The sequence below is a fragment of the Callorhinus ursinus genome, unplaced genomic scaffold (genome assembly GCF_003265705.2).
Source record: "Callorhinus ursinus isolate GAN/ISIS: 27379988/994484 unplaced genomic scaffold, GSC_fseal_2.0 scaffold12, whole genome shotgun sequence".
Taxonomy (NCBI): domain Eukaryota; kingdom Metazoa; phylum Chordata; class Mammalia; order Carnivora; family Otariidae; genus Callorhinus; species Callorhinus ursinus.
Genome location: NW_027397074.1, coordinates 5966699 through 5984554, shown reverse-complemented (window position 1 = coordinate 5984554; position 17856 = coordinate 5966699). Strand labels below are relative to the sequence as shown.

General features: G+C 40.8%; 1 protein-coding gene across 5 annotated transcripts in view; it reads right to left on the bottom strand.

Annotated features, from left to right (window-relative positions):
* Positions 1–17856, bottom strand: part of CCDC146 (coiled-coil domain containing 146) — a 123804-nt gene that overhangs the window by 39287 nt on the left and 66661 nt on the right. The window contains exons 1-2 of one of the 5 annotated variants that reach the window (XM_073898705.1): positions 1472–1611; positions 945–1286 (exon numbers count right to left, since the gene is read on the bottom strand). The exons of 3 other annotated variants lie outside the window; for them this stretch is intronic. Coding sequence is in view for 1 of the 2 variants with exons in the window: in XM_073898704.1 (XP_073754805.1) it covers positions 1472–1480 (9 nt within the window). In the remaining variant the exon portion in view is untranslated. Of the gene's footprint in view, positions 1–944; positions 1287–1471; positions 1623–17856 lie in introns of those variants that run through there. One more of the 5 variants, XM_073898704.1, reaches the window with a different exon arrangement.

Below are 17856 nucleotides of genomic sequence, written 5' to 3'. Positions count from 1 at the left end.
GAGTTAGTTGATAAATAGTAATAGACATCAGAGCACAACATGAAACACTAAAGTTCTACTATAAATGCAATGAGCGTTTGTATTAGGTTTGACTTTAACTGAACTGCTGCTGACATAGTATCAAAAAATGGAACTAAAGAAAAGATTTGTGGGCTTTTTTTAAAAGATTTTATTTATTTATTTGACAGAGAGAGAGACAGCGAGAGAGGGAACACAAGTGGGGGGAGTGGGAGAGGGAGAAGCAGGCTTCCTGCTGAGCAAGGAGCCCGATGCGGGGCTTGATCCCAGGACCCTGAGATCATGACCTGAGCTGAAGGCAGTCTCTTAACCAACTGAGCCACCCAAGAGCCCCAAGAAAAGATTTGTGTTTATCAGTGCCGTGTTAGTCTTACCTCCAAAATATTTCTAGAGTCTATCCATTTTCCTCTCCTTTCCATAATCCCACTAAGTCCAAGTCCCATCCCATCTCGGCTGGACTACTGCAAAACCTCCCACTCTCCCCCTCCCCATCCCTGTGTCCACTCAGGCCCTGTCTACTCTCCAGGGAGATTTTTTAAAAAATCAAACAAGGTTTTGCTATGCTGGGTGTTCAAAACTCAAGTGGAAGAGAATTCAAGACCCTGGGGATGACCCCTGAGGTCCTCCTGTATGACCCTGCTCCCTCCCAGTCTCCTTTCCAAAACCCGCTCCCCAGGCTCCTAATGCTCCAAACTTTTATTTCCGTAAATGCATGAATCTCCTTCCTTCCCCAGGGCCTCTGTGTTGGCCATTTCTCATTCTTCCCGGACCCCAATTCTTTCTTCATACTTCAGTTTCAATATCAATCCTTTATCAGGCCTTCTCTGACTTCTAAATTAAGACAGATAGCCACACACACCCCCTACCCCAAAAGAATGCTGTACTTCATAACATATACTACAATCTGCAGGAATAAATCTACTTACGTGACTGCCCAGCTACTCGTATAAGCACCATGAGGAACGGGCCTGGGTCACCTTGTTCTTCACGGTGTCTTTAACCAGTAGAAGCCCAGGCACAGTGCAGCTACTTGGCAAACACATGCCGCACAAGCAAATGAATGAACGTAACTGATAAAATGGGAAGGTCAGAGTCTCCACAGTGGGCTTTCTTGGTCTCTCTACCCAAATCAGGGCAGAAAAAACATTGTAAAATGCACCGTGAAACTCTCTCTCTTTTGTGAAAGTGTTTGGGATCCTTTGCGAGGGACTTACAAGCTGGTGCCAGACTGGGTCCCATTCCTCACAACCCTCATTTTCTGTATATGGCTGACATATGGTAAAAAGATTTTTTTTTTAGTTATTTGCATTCCAGTTAGTTAACATACAGTGTAATATTAATTTCAGGTGTACAATTTAAGGATTCAACACATAAAACACCCAGTGCTCATCACACCAAGTGCCCCCTGCCCTCCTTAATCCCCATCACCGATTTCACCCGTATCTCCCCCTACCTTAACCATCAGTTTGTTCTCTATACCGAAGAGTCTATTCCTTGGTTTTCGTCTCTCTTTTTGCTCCCACTTCCATGATCATTTATTTTGTTTCTTAAATTCCACATACAAGTGAAATCATATGGTATCTTTCTCTGACTGGGACTTCAGGATGCATGTATCCTCTTGAATTAGTAATTTTGTATTTTTGGGGTAAATACCTACTACTGCAATTGCTGGGTCTTAGGGTAATTCTATTTTTAACTTTTTGAGGAACCTCCATACTGGGTAAATATTTTTAAGCCCTTTGAGAAGGTTCTACTTCTTGCTATATCAAATATCTTAAAATATATTCATATGCCACCTTAAATATAATTCACATGTAATTTTTTAAGTGCTGAGTTGCTATTGGTAGGTTGACCTCATTACATTTTATAGATATTTCATTAAACACGTTTATTTTGTTTCTTCAGTTTTCTTTCAGCATTTTTGAGTTAATATGTAATTTACTTCAGATCTCAAACATTTTCAATGGTTCCTAAAAATGGTGTAGGACATAGGCACTGTGCTTTTAAGGCCTAATATGTTATAAAAAAAAAAAAAAAGCAGCAGCAGCTTTGCATTTGGGCCCTCTTAAAGGAGAAAAATTCCTGGGAAAAAGTTATGAAGGGTGAGAATGTGTGTTTGTATGTGTGTAAGGTAATTGTGGACTCTTATGTTTAAAAATGCATATAGTAAAAAAATGTTGGGTAGGGGGCGGAGCAAGATGGCGGAGGAGTAGGAGACCTGGATTTCATCTGGTCTCAGGAAGTCAGCTGAATAGGGATCAAACCATTCTGAACACCTACGAACTCAACAGGAGATCGAAGATAAGAAGAGTAACAACACTCTGAACAGAAAAGCGGCCACTTTCTGGAAGGTAGGACATGCGGAGAAGTGAATCCGAGGCAATCTTCGGGAGGATAGATGGCGGGGGAGGGGGCCTCCATCGGCCGCTTCTGGCAAGTGATAGAGCCGCGGAGCACAAAATCGGACCTTTTAGAAGTCGGCTCCGCTGAGGGACGTCGCTCCAGTGGCTAAGCGGGAGGTGGAACCCTCGCGGGACAGTGTGGTCTCAGGACCCTCGGGGTCACAGAAAGACCGGGGGTGCCTGAGTGCGGCAGAGCTCCCGGGTATCGGAGCGGGGAAGCCGGCTGCAGAGACAGAGCCGAGGCGCGGGCTCTCAGCTCGGGGTGGCCATAAACTGTGATCCGCTGGGACACTGCTCCTCCAGCAGGGACCCAACAAGCGGCAGAGCTGGGGAGACTCCCCTTCCTCCCCTGGGAGGAGCGGCGCGGGAGCGCACCGCAGGGATCTTCTGGGTTTGGAGACTCCACACGGGGTCGGGAGCCAGAGATAGAAACGCTCGGTCACAGGCCGGGTGAACACGCAGTGCGGCCGGAGACCAGGGAGATGGGAGTGACTGCTTTTCTCTGGGGGCGCACTGAGGAGCGGGGCCCCGAGTTCTCAGCTCCTCCGGGCGGAGATTGGGAGGCCACCATTTTCACCCTGGTCCTCCAAAGCTGTACCAAGAGCTTGCAGGGAACAAAAGCTCCTGAGAGCAAACCCCAGCAGCTTGCTTAGCCCAGACTCACAAGGGCGGGGCAGTTCCGCCTCCGGCAAAGACATTTGGGAACCACGGCAACAGGCCCCTCCCCCAGAAGATCCGCACGAACAGCCAGCAAGCCAAGACCAAGTTTACCGATCAAGGAGAATGGGAGAACTCCAGCGCTAGGGGAATACTGCACATAGAATTCAAGGCTTTTTTTAACCATAATTCATTAGTTTTTCAAAGTTAATTTTTTTAACTTTTTTTTGAATTTTTCTTTTTCCCTTTTTCAAACATCAATCCCTTTTTTTAAAAAAAACCATTTTTTATTTTTCATTTTTAGAGTCATATTTTTATCCCTTCATAGTAGTTACCCTTATTTTTGCCATATATATATAAGTTGTTCTCTCTTTAAAATTTTGAGATACAATTTCTTCTAATAGATCAAAATATACCCTAAATCACTAGTGTATGGCTTTGTTCTATTCTGCCTGATCACATTCTCTCCCTTTTTTCTTTTTTTTTCCTTTTCTTTTTAAATCTTCTTTGTTTTTAAAAACAACTTCTTATCTTATCAATTCCTTTTATAAAATCTTTTATAATTTTCATCTTTACAGTCATCTTCAATCCTTTCATTGTATCAACCCTTATTTTGTACATATATAAGTCTTTCTTCCTTTAAAATTTAAGCAGGCACTTTCTTCTAACAGACCAAAATATGCCCAAAAGCTAGTGTGTGGCACTGATCTATGCACTAGCCTGATCATATTTGATCATATTCTGTTTTTTTTTGTTTTGTTCTGTTTTTGTTTGTTTTTATCTTTTTCTTTTTCCTTTTTTTTTCCTCTTCTTTCTTTCCCTTTCTTGTCCCCTGGTTTCAGGTCTTTTCTGATTTCTATAGAGTATATTTGCTAGAGACGTTGTTAACCTGTTAGCATTCTGTTCTCTCATTCATCTGTTCTCCTCTGGACAAAATGACAAGACAAAAAAAATCACCTCAGCAAAAAGAACAAGAGGTAGTACCGTCTGCCAGGGACCTACTCAATACTGACATTAGTACGATGTTGGACCTAGAGTTAAGAATCATGACTTTAAAGATACTAGCTGGGCTTGAAAAAAGTGTGGAAGTTATTAGAGAAACCTTTCTGGAGAAATAAAAGAACTAAAATCTAACCAAGTCGAAATCAAAAAGGCTATTAATGAGGTGCAATAAAAAATGGGGGCACTAACTGCTAGGATAAATGAGGCAGAAGAAAGATTCAGCCATATAGAAGACCAAATGATGGAAAATAAAGAGGCTGAGAAAAAGAGAGAGAAACAGCTACAGGATCATGAGGGCAGAATTCGAGAGATCAGTGATACAATAAGATGAAACAACATTAGAATAATTGGGATCCCAGAAGAAGAAGAAAGAGAGAAGGGGGCAGAAGGTATATTGGAGCAAATAATAGCAGAGAACTTCCCTAATGTGGGGAAGGAAAGAGGCATCAAAATCCAGGAGGCACAGAGAACCCCTCTCAAAATCAATAAAAATAGGTCAACACCCTGACATCTAATAGTAAAACTTACGAGTCTCAGAGACAAAGAGAAAATCCTGAAAGCAGCTTGGGAGAAGAGATACGTAACCTACAATGGTAGAAACATTAGATTGGCAACAGACCTATCCACAGAGACCTGGCAGCCCAGAAAGGACTGGCATGATATCTTCAGAGCACTAAACGAGAAAAATATGCAGCCAAGAATACTTTATCCAGCTAGGCTATCATTGAAAATAGAAGGAGAGATAAAAAGCTTCCAGGACAAACAAAAACTAAAGGAATTGGCAAACACAAAACCAGCCCTACAAGAAATATTGAAAGGGGTCCTCTAAGCAAAGAGAGAGCCTAAAAGCAGCATAGATCAGAAAGGAACACAGACAATATACAGTAACAGTCACCTTACGGGCAATACAATGGCACTAAATTCATACCTTTCAATAGTTACCCTGAATGTAAATGGGCTAAATGCCCCAATCAAAAGACACAGGCTATCAGATTGGGTTAAAAAACAAGACCCATCAATATGCTGTCTGCAAGAGACTAATTTTAGACCCAAAGACACCCCCAGATTGAAAGTGAGGGGGTGGAAAACCATTTACCATGCTAATGGATACCAAAAGAAAGCTGGGGTGGCAATCCTTATATCAGACAAATTAGATTTGAAAACAAAGACTGTAATAAGACATGAGGAAGGACACTATATCCTACTTAAAGGGTCTGTCCAACAAGAAGATCTAACAATTGTAAATATCTATGCCCCTAACGTGGGAGCAGCCAATTATATAAGGAAATTAATAACAAAAGCAAAGAAACACATTGACAACAATACAATAATAGTGGGGGACTTTAACACCCCCCTGACTGAAATGGACAGATCATCTAAGCAAAAGATCAACAAGGAAATAAAGACTTTAAATGAAACACTGGACCAAATGGACTTTACAGACATATTTAGAACATTCCATCCCAAAGCAACAGAATACACATTCTTCTCTAGTGCCCATGGAACATTCTCCAGAATTGATCACATTCTATGTCACAAATCAGGTCTCAACCGGTACCAAAAGATTGGGATCATTCCCTGCATATTTTCAGACCACAATGCTTTGAAACTAGAACTCAACCACAAGAGGAAAGTCGGAAAGAACTCAAATACATGGAGGCTAAAGAGCATCCTACTAAAGAATGAATGGGTCAACCAGGAAATTAAAGAAGAATTTTAAAAATTCATGGAAACCAATGAAAACACAACTGTTCAAAATCTTTGGGATACAGCAAAGGCAGTCCTGAGAGGAAAGTATATAGCAATACAAGCCTTTCTCAAGAAACAAGAAAGGTCTCAAATACACAACCTAACCGTACACCTAAAGGAGCTGGAGAAAGAACAGCAAAGAAAGCCTAAACCCAGCAGCAGAAGAGAAATCATAAAGATCAGAGCAGAATTCAATGAGCTAGAAACCAAAAGAACAGTAGAACAGATCAACGAAACTAGGAGCTGGTTCTTTGAAAGAATTAACAAGATTGATAAACCCCTGGCCAGACTGATCAAAAAGAAAAGAGAAATGACCCAAATCAACAAAATCATGAATGAAAGAGGAGAGATCACAACCAACACCAAAGAAATACAAACAATTATAAGAACATATTATGAGCAACTATGCCAGCAAATTAGATAACCTGGAAGAAATGGGTGCATTCCTAGAGATGTATCAACTACCAAAATAGAACCAGGAAGAAATAGAAAACCTGAACAGACCTATAACCACTAAGGAAATTGAAGCAGTCATCAAAAATCTCCCAAGAAACAAAAGCCTAGGGCCAGATGGCTTCCCAGGGGAATTCTATCAGACATTTAAAGAAGAATTAATACCTATTCTCCTGAAACTGTTCCAAAAAATAGAAATGGAAGGAAAACTTCCAAATTCATTTTACAAGGCCAGCATTACCTTGATCCCAAAACCAAAGACCCCATCAAAAAGGAGAATTACAGACCAATATCCTCGATGAACATGGATGCAAAAATTCTCACCAAAATACTAGCCAATAGGATCCAACAGTACATTAAAAGGATTATTCACCATGACCAAGTGGGATTTATCCCTGGGCTGCAAGGCTGGTTCAACATCCGCAAATCAATCAACGTGATACAAAACATTAACAAAAGAAAGAACAAGAATCATATGGTCCTCTCAATAGATGCAGAAAAAGCATTTGACAAAGTACAGCATCCTTTCTTGATCAAAACTCTTCAGAGTATAGGGATAGAGGGTACATACCTCAATATCATAAAAGCCATCTATGAAAAACCTACAGCGAATATCATTCTCAATGGGGAAAAGCTGAGAGCTTTTCCCCTAAGGTCAGGAACGCGGCAGGGATGTCCACTCTCACCACTGCTATTCAACATAATATTAGAAGTCCTAGCCACAGCAATCAGACAACAAAAAGAAATCAAAGGCATCCAAATCGGCAAAGAGGAAGTCAAACTCTCACTCTTTGCAGATGATATGATACTGTATGTGGAAAACCCAAAAGACTCCACCCCAAAACTGCTAGAACTCATCCAGGAATTCAGTAAAGTAGCAGGATATAAAAGCAATGCACAGAAATCAGTGGTATTCCTATACACCAACAACAAGACAGAAGAGAGACAAATCAAGGAGTCGATCCCATTTACAATTGCACCCAAAACCATAAGATATCTAGGAATAAATTTAACCAAAGAGGCAAAGGATCTGTACTCAGAAAACTATAAAATACTCATGAAAGAAATTGAGGAAGACACAAAGAAATGGAAAAACGTTCCATGCTCATGGATTGGAAGAACAAACATTGTGAAGATGTCAATGCTACCTAGAGCAATCTACACATTCAATGCAATCCCCATCAAAATACCATCCACTTTTTTCAAAGAAATGGAACAAATAATCCTAAAATTTGTATGGAACCAGAAGAGATCCCGAATAGCCAGAGGAATGTTGAAAAAGAAAAGCAAAGCTGGTGGCATCACAATTCCAGAGTTCCAGCTCTATTACAAAGCTGTCATCATCAAGACAGTATGGTACTGGCACAAAAACAGACACATAGATCAAGGGAACAGAAGAGAGAGCCCAGAAATGGACCCTCAACTCTATGGTCAACTCATCTTTGACAAAACAAATAATCCAATCAAGAAATGGGCAGACGACATGAACAGACATTTTTCCAAAGAAGACATCCAAATGGCCAACAGACACATGAAAAAGTGCTCAACATCGCTCGGCGTCAGGGAAATCCAAATCAAAACCTCCATGAGATACCACCTCACACCCGTCAGAATGGCTAAAATTAACAAGTCAGGAAACGACAGATGTTGGCGGGCATGTGGAGAAAGGGGAACCCTCCTACACTGTTGGTGGGAAATGCAAGCTGGTGCAACCACTCTGGAAAACAGTATGGAGGTTCCTCAAACAGTTGAAAATAGAGCTACCATACGATCCAGCAATTGCACTGCTGGGTATTTACCCCAAAGATACAAATGTAGGGATCCGAAGGTGTACGTGCACCCCAATGTTTATAGCAGCAATGTCCACAATAGCCAAACTGTGGAAAGAGCCAAGATGTCCATTGACAGATGAATGGATAAAGAAGATGTGGTATATATGCACGATGGAATATTATGCAGCCATCAAAAGGAATGAGATCTTGCCATTTGCAACGATGTGGATGGAACTGGAGGGTGTTATGCTGAGTGAAATAAGTCAATCAGAGAAAGACATGTATCCTATGACCTCACTGATATGAGGCATTCTTAATCTCAGGAAACAAACTGAGGGTTGCTGGAGTGGTGGGGGGTGGGAGGGATTGGGTGGCTGGGTGATAGACATTGGGGAGGGTATGTGCTATGGTGAGCACTGTGAATTGTACAAGACTGATGAATCACGGATCTGTACTTCTGAAACAAATAATGCAATATATGTTAAGAAAAAAAAAAGAAGAAGATAGCAGGAGGGGAAGAATGAAGGAGAGTAAGTCGGAGGGGGAGACGAACCATTAGAGACGATGGACTTTGAAAAACAAACTGAGGGTTCTAGAGGGGAGGGGGGTGGGGGGATGGGTTAGCCTGGTGATGGGTATTAAAGAGGGCAGATTCTGCATGGAGCACTGGGTGTTATGCACAAACAATGAATCATGGAACACTACATCACAAACTAATGATGTATGGTGATTAACATAACAATAGAAATTATTTTAAAAAAATAAAAATGCATATAGTATTTATAATTTTGTTTTCAAGCTGAAAAGACATTACCTCTCACCTACTGCCCTGCATGATAGAAGTAGAAGCAAAGGTGACATAGGTCCTCCCCTAAAGTAGCTCACAGTTTGAGAAGATAGACACAAAAGAAATGACAGAATGCTTACACTACACTCAGTAGTTTTATTGTGAGTAAATAACCATATTTGGTAGTATGCAGTTATTTTCTCTATATTGTAAGTTAAAGCAAATGAATAAGATTATAAATTACAGACCACTTCCAGAGGGTGGAACTTCCAGAATGGTCATGTGAAGAGCTTGATGAATCCTTTCCCTCAAAGAAACATTGATTCAACTCATCAAAATTATCTAACACAACCATTTAAAGTCCCTGGAAATTGACCTAAGGGCATGCAAAATATTGAGATATATTTATTTAACAAAATCTGATACTCAGTAAGAACAATAGCCGACTGTGGCATTTGAAACATGAACTGCACCCATTACCCCTAGCCCCATGTTGCGGAAGAGCTATTCTGGGCAGGCTTAGCAGCCAGTGAAGAGCTCATCTGCCCCTTTCTACGACTAAAGACCTCTTCAGGTGGGTGGGGCAAGGTTAAAAATAAAAACAGGGAAAGAATATCTACACAGAGACATCAGACTGCACATTATGGGGGAGATACACTTCACAGAGTTAGTCCAGCCAAGTCACTAAACAAATAAACAAATGAACAACAATAACACAAACCCAACAGCAACAAGAAGACTGGGGAGAATCAGAAACCAGAGTTGTTACAATATATTATCTAAAATATCCAATTATCAACAAAAAATTATGAGTCCTTCAAAGAAATGGGGGGGAGAAGGGCAAAATCTCTATTGAGGGGCGGTGCAGATGTTGGACTTAACAAAGAATTCAAAGCAACTATTATAAATATGCCCAAATAATGAAAGCAAACCATATTTAAAGAATTAAAGGAGAATATGATAGCAATTCATCAAATAGTGAATATTGATAAGGTGTTGATCTAGAAGGATAAGAACTAAGTTGTTAAAATGATGTTCTTTGGGTAGTTGGAATGTTTGCTTTTTCATATTTTTATGTTTGCTTATCTGTATTTTCTAATTTTCTCCAACACATGTATTGCTTTTAATAATAAAAGGCTATTAAAATATGCTTGAAAACTATTGCTGTAAACAATAAGGATTCAGAGCAGAATTTCAAACTGGAGAGTGCCGTGTTCAGATCCTACTGGCAGATACAGCAGATTCTAGCTCAGACTTAGTGAAAACTCAGCTGTATTAAGTGGAGTCTTTTCTAAAATACCAGTTAATTGAAGCCCAATGGCAGGTGGGCCAGGGGTGCACGTTGGCGGGTTTTATGACTACAGAAAAAGCAGGAAGGCAAGAGAGGCTTCCTTTCCTATTTGCTGTTTCCATCACCCCAATAGCCAGACTGCCTTTGATGCCTACGAACCTATGAAGAAAGCTGACAGAGCAAAATATCTGGTATGTCTTCGTAGTTTCTACATAAATTGAAAAAATTTAAGTCATTGATGTTTAGAAAGAAGATTGATAAGCTTTTATTTGGTCTACTCTCCTAAAAATAAATATCTCTTAAAAAAGAAAAAGATCAGGTGCACCTGGGTGGCTCAGTCGGTTAAGCGTCTGCCTTTGGCTCAGGTCATAATCCCGGGGTCCTGGGATGGAGCCCCGTGCCAGGCTCTCTGCTCATCGGGGAGCCTGCTTCTCCCTCTCCCTCTGCCTGCCCCTCCCCCTGCTCATGCTCTCTCTCTCTCTGTCAAATAAATAGATAAAATCTTTTAAAAAAGAAAAGAAAAAGATCAAACTGTGAAGAATGGATTCTAGCCTCCTTAAAAATAAAATTCATAATCTGGATGTAATATTGATCTAACAGTGACTTTTCTGTGAAATTGTAAACTGTCTCTGTAAGCAGGTCTTTCTCTGGTTGGGAACTTCAGAGTCCACTCTAGTGGATGAAATGCTTCACTCATAAGCATAAACATGGAAAAAATAGTTGCATTTTCACAGTGCATGATACAAATGGGCACAGAAACCAAGTTTGTCATGTTTTAAAAATGTAGGATCTAAGGCACAGAGCATAAGACCCAACTCAAAATTGTCAAAGAGCAGACATAACGAAAGGTTAGATATAATGTCATGAAGTTCATAAATATGATTTCACAATAAATAACTGTGTTACTGAATTGCCTTGTCGGTAATTGAGACTGGAAGGAAACATTTACTCTAGAGCTGAAGGTTTAACAAGAGTTCATGATTCATGAACAGCATGTAATGATATGGAAAAAATTTCAAACATGGAAATTCTAGGACATTCCAAGGAAAGTAAGAACTTTCACCAAGTGAACTTATGTGGAAGGGGGTCAGCATGAGGAAACAATTAGGTCTTTGTGCGGGTGTGTACAGGGCCACCACAGTGACCATGGTTATTAACCTACTCTATTCTTATTGCCTCTGACATTACCTACTGGTTTGGCCTTATCCCGATAAATGGTTGGCTTTGGGGAGTAGCATAAACTTGAAAGCATAAATCCTTACCATCCTTGTCTCCCATTCACGCTCTCCCTTTCTCTGCTAGAGATAAGCAACATGGCCATTTGAAGCAGTTTCCAAAGGCAATTGAGCTCTCAACAATGCTTCATCACTCCTATTGTTTGACTTTACCCCTTGATTGTTCTATTAAGATTTAGCTTTCCCATATACCTAACTCATTCACCAAACAAAATTAAGCCACGTGAACTCATCATCTACATCAACAGGTCCATTTATCTACAGCCACACCTACCCCTAACTTCTTTCCCCAAATCGCCACCTCTTTTCTTCTTGATTAGGGCAAACCTATCCAACTGTGTTTTCAAATATATACTCTCCTACCTTGTTCTAGGCATTAAAGCATCAGCTATACCTTCCTTTCCTTTATAATCTCTATTTCTCCCTCTTATCTGGCTCAGCCTGGTATTGTAGTCAAGTACATTACAAGTGGATTTCGATTTGAATTCCAGCTCTACTACTTTTTTTTCTTTTTCAAATTCCAGTGTAATTAGTGTACGGTGTTACATTAGTTTCAGGTGTACAATATAGTGACTCAACAATCCTGTATGTTACTCAGTGCTCATCCTAAGTGTACTCTTTTTAAAAATTTACTTATTTATGAATTTATGTATTTATGATGTTATGTTAGTCAGCCATACAGTACTCTTAATCCCCTTCACGTATTTCCCCTATCTCCCCACCCACCTCCCCTCTGGTAACCACCAGTTTTCTATATTTGAGTCTGTTTTTTTTTTTTTTTAAGATTTTATTTATTTATTTGAGAGAGAATGAGAGAGAGAGAGCACGAGAGGGAAGAGGGTCAGAGGGAGAAGCGGACTCCCCGTCGAGCAGGGAGCCCGATGTGGGACTCGATCCTGGGACTCCAGGATCATGACCTGAGCCGAAGGCAGTCGCTTAACCAACTGAGCCACCCGGGCACCCTTGAGTCTATTTTTTTTGTTTGTCTCTTTTTTCTTTGTTTTGTTCCACTCTACTACTTTTTAACTTTGTAACTTGGAGTCATATTTAATCAATCTGTGCCTCAGTTTCTTCAGCTGTAAAAGATAAAAGTAGTCCCAATCTTGTTAAGTCTATAGTGAAACAAAATGAATCATTATACATGAGGTATTTGATATAGTGTCTAGTACACAAATAAGAGCTTAATCAATGGCAGTTATTTTATTATCATCATTGACATTATCCTCAACCTATAAATTTGATCAAGTCTTTCTCCTTTAAAAGAACAAACAAACAAAATCCGCTTTGGGTGCTATGCTCCTATCTCTCCTTCGTTCGCACTTGAGCTTTTCTCAAAGGAGTCATCTCAGCTCTGTGTCTCCACTCCCTTACCTCTCGGTCACTCACCAATTCATAGTCACTGGCCTGCCAGGACTTCACCAAACTGATAAACTGACTGATGACTTTCTCATTTCTCTGGCTGATTTTGAGATTTTTCTCTTAACCACTGTTTTCCAGTAATTTGTTTCTGATATATCTTGATGTGGTTTTTTTCAATCTTGAGATTTGTTCACAATGTTGGATCTGTGAGTGCATCGTTTTCATCAAATTTAGAAAAATTTCAGATGTTGGTTTTTCAAGTATTTTTTCTGTCCCCCTCTCCTCTCCTTCTGCGAATAATTATTCATATGTTTGACCACTTGATGTCCACAGATCACTGATGTTCTTTTTTCATTTTTATTTTACACTCCTTTTTCTTTGTTTCATTTTGAATAGTATCTATCGTTACATCTTAAAACCCACTAATCTCTTTTTCTTTAGTGTTTAATCTGCTGTTAATCCCATCCAGTGAATTTTTATCTCAGATACTGTATTTTTCATCTTTAGAAGTTTGATTTGAGCCTTTTTGTAGCTTTCTTTTATTATGTTTATGCTTCCTTCCACCTTTTTTCCCCAACATTCAAAATTTTACAGTTTAATCTGTTCTGATGTCCTTGTCAATTAATTCTATTTCCATTTTACTCCATTGTTTGATTCTTCTCCTCATTATAGGTCATATTTTCCCGCTTCCTTGCATGCCAGACTTTGAGAATTTTACACTGTTGGGAGATGGAATTTTTTTTTAATATTCCTTTAAATATTTTGGGGCATTGTGAGTCATAGTTAAGTTACTTGAAAACAGTTTGATCCTTTCAAGGCTTGCTTGTGATCTTTGTTAAGGAAGTCCAGAATGATCTTTTGTCCAGGGCTAATTTGGCTCCACTGTACTCAGTGCCCATACATTAGGAGGTCTTTCTATTCTGCCTGGTGGCAACATGAACTCTTGGCTGTGTGTGAGTTTCAGGTTTCGATCCGTCGCCTCCTCTCTGGGAGTCCTTTCTCCAGCCTCAGCAATATCCTCACAAGCATGCACTGATCAGCATTCCTGAGCAGATCTCTGGAGCTTCTGCTCTGTGACACTCTTCCTCTGCTCACCTATGTACTTTAACCAACTTGGCCTCCCTGAATCTCCAAATACGTCAGCACAAATCAGCAAGACCACCTGGTTCTGCTTGGGTCCCTATGCTATCACTTGGAAACTCTGTAAGACGGCACGATTATAAGTCTCAATTTATTGCATATCCTCGGAGATTACTGTCTTGTGCAATCTGTTGTCCAAAGTCTGAAAACCACTTTTATTTGTTTGATTTGATTTGAGTTGTTTAAGGTAGGAGGGTAAATCTGGGTCCTGTTACTCCATCTTAGTTGGAAGTGGAGTCCCAGTGACCTCTTACTATATTCAAATGACATTTCTCTGTCCTTAGGTTACTTGATAATTTTATGACATTTATTACTATTGACTTATTATAGTTCATCATTCTTGGAACTCTCTCCTCTCCCAGGTCCTGTAATATATAATCTCACAGTTCTCTCTCTTACTTTTCTATTTTCTTCTCTGGTCTTCCCTTTAAAAGTTGGTGCCATTCAGGATTTTGTCCTTATCTTTTCCCCCCTTTTTTAAAACTATTTACTTTCCCTAGGGCCTCTTATTCACTCCCAGAGTCCAAGATATCACCTACATGCTGAGGACCTCCCAAACGGAGGGGTCTGCAGGCTGTTATTGGACAAGCTAGAACTTTATTTGGGCAAGGGCCTTGTAAGACTATGGGAGTTATGGTTAGAGAGTAATAAACATCTTCCTTGTCCAACACCGGGAATACACGAAATTGTTTACTTAATACAGTATCAGTGTTCAGGTATTGTGATCATTTTTTTTTAGACAGGAATTTATGATCCTGTGGCATTTTATCCTTTTACAGAATAAACAAAATCCATAATTCTTTACGGAGCATGTGGTAATAGATAACTAACCACTTGCCCCGGCTTCAAGTCTTGTCTCCTTGACTATGTCCCTCTGTGCTGCCGGCAAAACACAATTTTCACCTTGCTTTAAACCCTTCAAAGGATCCCAGCACCTTCAGGATTAACTCTGGGTCCCTTAACATGGTAGAAAAGGCTTTCATTATCTGGCAGCTACCACTCTCTCCAAACCGGTCTCCTACCTTTCTAAACCTTCCGTGACCATTTCAGTTCTGTGTCATGTCCTGTGGCAGACAGAATGATGCCCTTCCCCTCGACCCCAAAGACGTTCACATCTTAATCCCTGTGACATACCTAGAGATATGTTACTTTACATGGCAGAAGGGACTGTGCCGATGGGACTAAGAGTGTGGACCCTGACATGCAGAGATCACTGTGGATTACCTGGCTGGCCCAATCTAATCATAGGAGTCCCTAAAAGCAGAGGACCTTTCCTGGCTGAGTTAGATGAAATGGAAGAAGGAGGAAAGATTGCAAGTGTGAGAAGGACTTGGCCTACTAGAGGAAGGGGGTCATGGGACAAGGAATGTGTGTAGCCTCTAGAAGCTGGAAAAGGAAAAGAACCAGATACTCTGGTAGAGCCTCCAGAAAAGAATGCGGTCCTGTCTACATCTTGATTTTAGCCCAGTGAGAACCCTGTTGGACTTCCAACCTACAGAATTTAAGATCATAATTTTTTGCTGTTTAAGCCACGAGTTTGTGGTAATTGGTTAGAAGAGCGGTGGAAAATCAGTACAGTTCCCAACCCTACCACGCCTTGCATGTTCTATTTCCTGATCTTCAATTTCTTCTCTCTCTTGTCCACTTGGAGAACTCTTATTCTGCCTTTAAGACATCTCAGTGGTTACCACCTGAGACACCTCCAGGCAGAATCACTTCTTTTTCTGTATTTTTAGATGCATCTATTATTGTACACATTGTACACTACTATCAAAATATGTTTAAACATGTTTCTCCCACTAGGCTATGTGTTCTTGGATGACAGAAAGCCTACCTTACTCATCTTTGAGCCCCAGCACATGGATTGGTATCTTGTAAGGGCTCGATAATTTTCACTAACCTGTTCCTGATCTAGGCTTATCTTAAAACAAATGATGCAGTTGGAAGAACTCTTGTTTATTCACTTACTTGTCAGAGAAGGTGGGTATAAAAGAGGAATAGGGCAAGGTAACTTGGCCTGAACATAGACTCGAAAGAGCAGAGAATGTGCTGTACAAAACCAGCTACATCACCCACAGCTTCTCTTCTTCCTTCTGTGTGGTTGGCAAGGTGCACAGGATGAGCAAAGAGGTCTGGGACTGTTCCCCCGCAGCTACCTTGTCCCTCCTCTGGTGGCCTACCCCAGGAATGCGAGGGGGAGGCACCAAATGGCAAACAGGACCTCCCAAGAGTTAAGGAATCAAATGCAGTGGACATTGTGGACGAATAATGCGATTGCTTAGCTATATGTAAGACATCAAAGTTAAGTTATACTAATTTTAAGGTAACATGTGCAGCCAAATAAATAAAAAGCATGCCTAAGCATGTACATGCTAGAGGGTGGCATTCCTGTAAAACACTCACATTTGTCCCACTGAAGCTGCCATTGCTTGGAACTTTATCAATCATTTATCCCTAGTTTAAAATTTTCCCCCTTTTCTTCCAAAGATCATGAGGAGAAATGGTAGTAGGCTGGAGTGGCCATAAGCCTGGGAAGCAGGAAATGAGCCAGATTGAAACCCAGATGCCTCTTCAAGAGCTTCAAAGGGTGAACCAATGACGAAGAGCGAAGAACTTAACTGGGCCAAAGTCATGAGGGGCAGTCACATAAGGGTCAGAACTAATCAGAGTCAGGAAACAGAGCCAGGTTAAAACCAGTGAATGACTCAAATAATGTAATATATGTTAAAAAAAAAAAAAAGAAGTAGAGGATAGCAGGAGGGGAAGAATGAAGGGGGGAAATCAGAGGGGGAGATGAACCATGAGAGACGATGGACTCTGAAAAACAAACTGAGGGTTCTAGAGGGGAGGGGGGTGGGGGGATGGGTTAGCCTGGTGATGGGTATTAAAGAGGGCACGTTCTGCGTGGAGCACTGGGTGTTATGCACAAACAATGAATCATGGAACACTACATCAAAAACTAATGATGTATGGTGATTAACATAACAATAAAAAATTGGAAAAAAAAAAAAGAAAAAACCAGTGAATGACTAATGCCACAAAATAGGAACCAGAAGAGTAGGGGATGGGGGCAAGCGTGACATGGGCCCCAGAAAGGATTGTGTTGCCAGTGGACTCTGACCAATCAGCTTTCAGTCTTTCACACATAGAGTCCCACCTTTAGTGCACCTTTAAAGATCTTGAGTGGGTTTAAGCAATAAGAACCCTGAAAAGCTGGGGTCCTTAAGGACCTTAAGGCCAGGACATTTCTCACGTAAGGATTGTAAATGTATGACGGTCATGTCCACAGCTGGCCAGTTGTTCATCTCACTTTGTAGTTCACAGACCAAAGCCCCTGCTCTGACCCTCTCCTCAGGGGGTGGATCCCTGGACCTGGCTGTTCTCTCTGCTGCTGAGTAGGTGTGGGCCCCACCATCAGGCCTCCTCTGGTGTGCCCACAGCACCGCCCCTCCCAGCTGGCTGCCAGCCCGGGTCCCCCAGCTCTGGGCCAGGAGGTGATAGGTAGGGGATATAACCTCTTCCCACAACAAAAAAACTTGGGACTTCTGGTGTCCACCTTCCTGTTTTGAAGATGCTCTGCCAACAGAGCTCTTGCCAGTACTCACGGTAGGGCCCTTCACTTCCCCTTCTAGCAGAGGCAAATTGTGAGGGACAATAAGGTCTTTCACTGCTTATTGCAGAAGTGTTCTTTAAAAAAGAACAAAAACCCAAAGTTGCAGCTTGAATTTCCCCATTGATACCATAAAATGGAAACTTGGGAGCAGAATATGGGGATGGTTGAGTTCCACTCTTGTTTTTTTCTTTTTTTTTTTAACAAGAACATTTTTTACTTGATGCATACTTCAGGATACATGGTTCTAAAAGATATATATATATATATATAATATTTCATCCAAGAATTACACATTTTCCTCAAGTACACATAGAAGAATCCCCTGGTTAAGTCACATAAAAAGAGACATAACAAATATTACAAATTTAAGAAGACTGA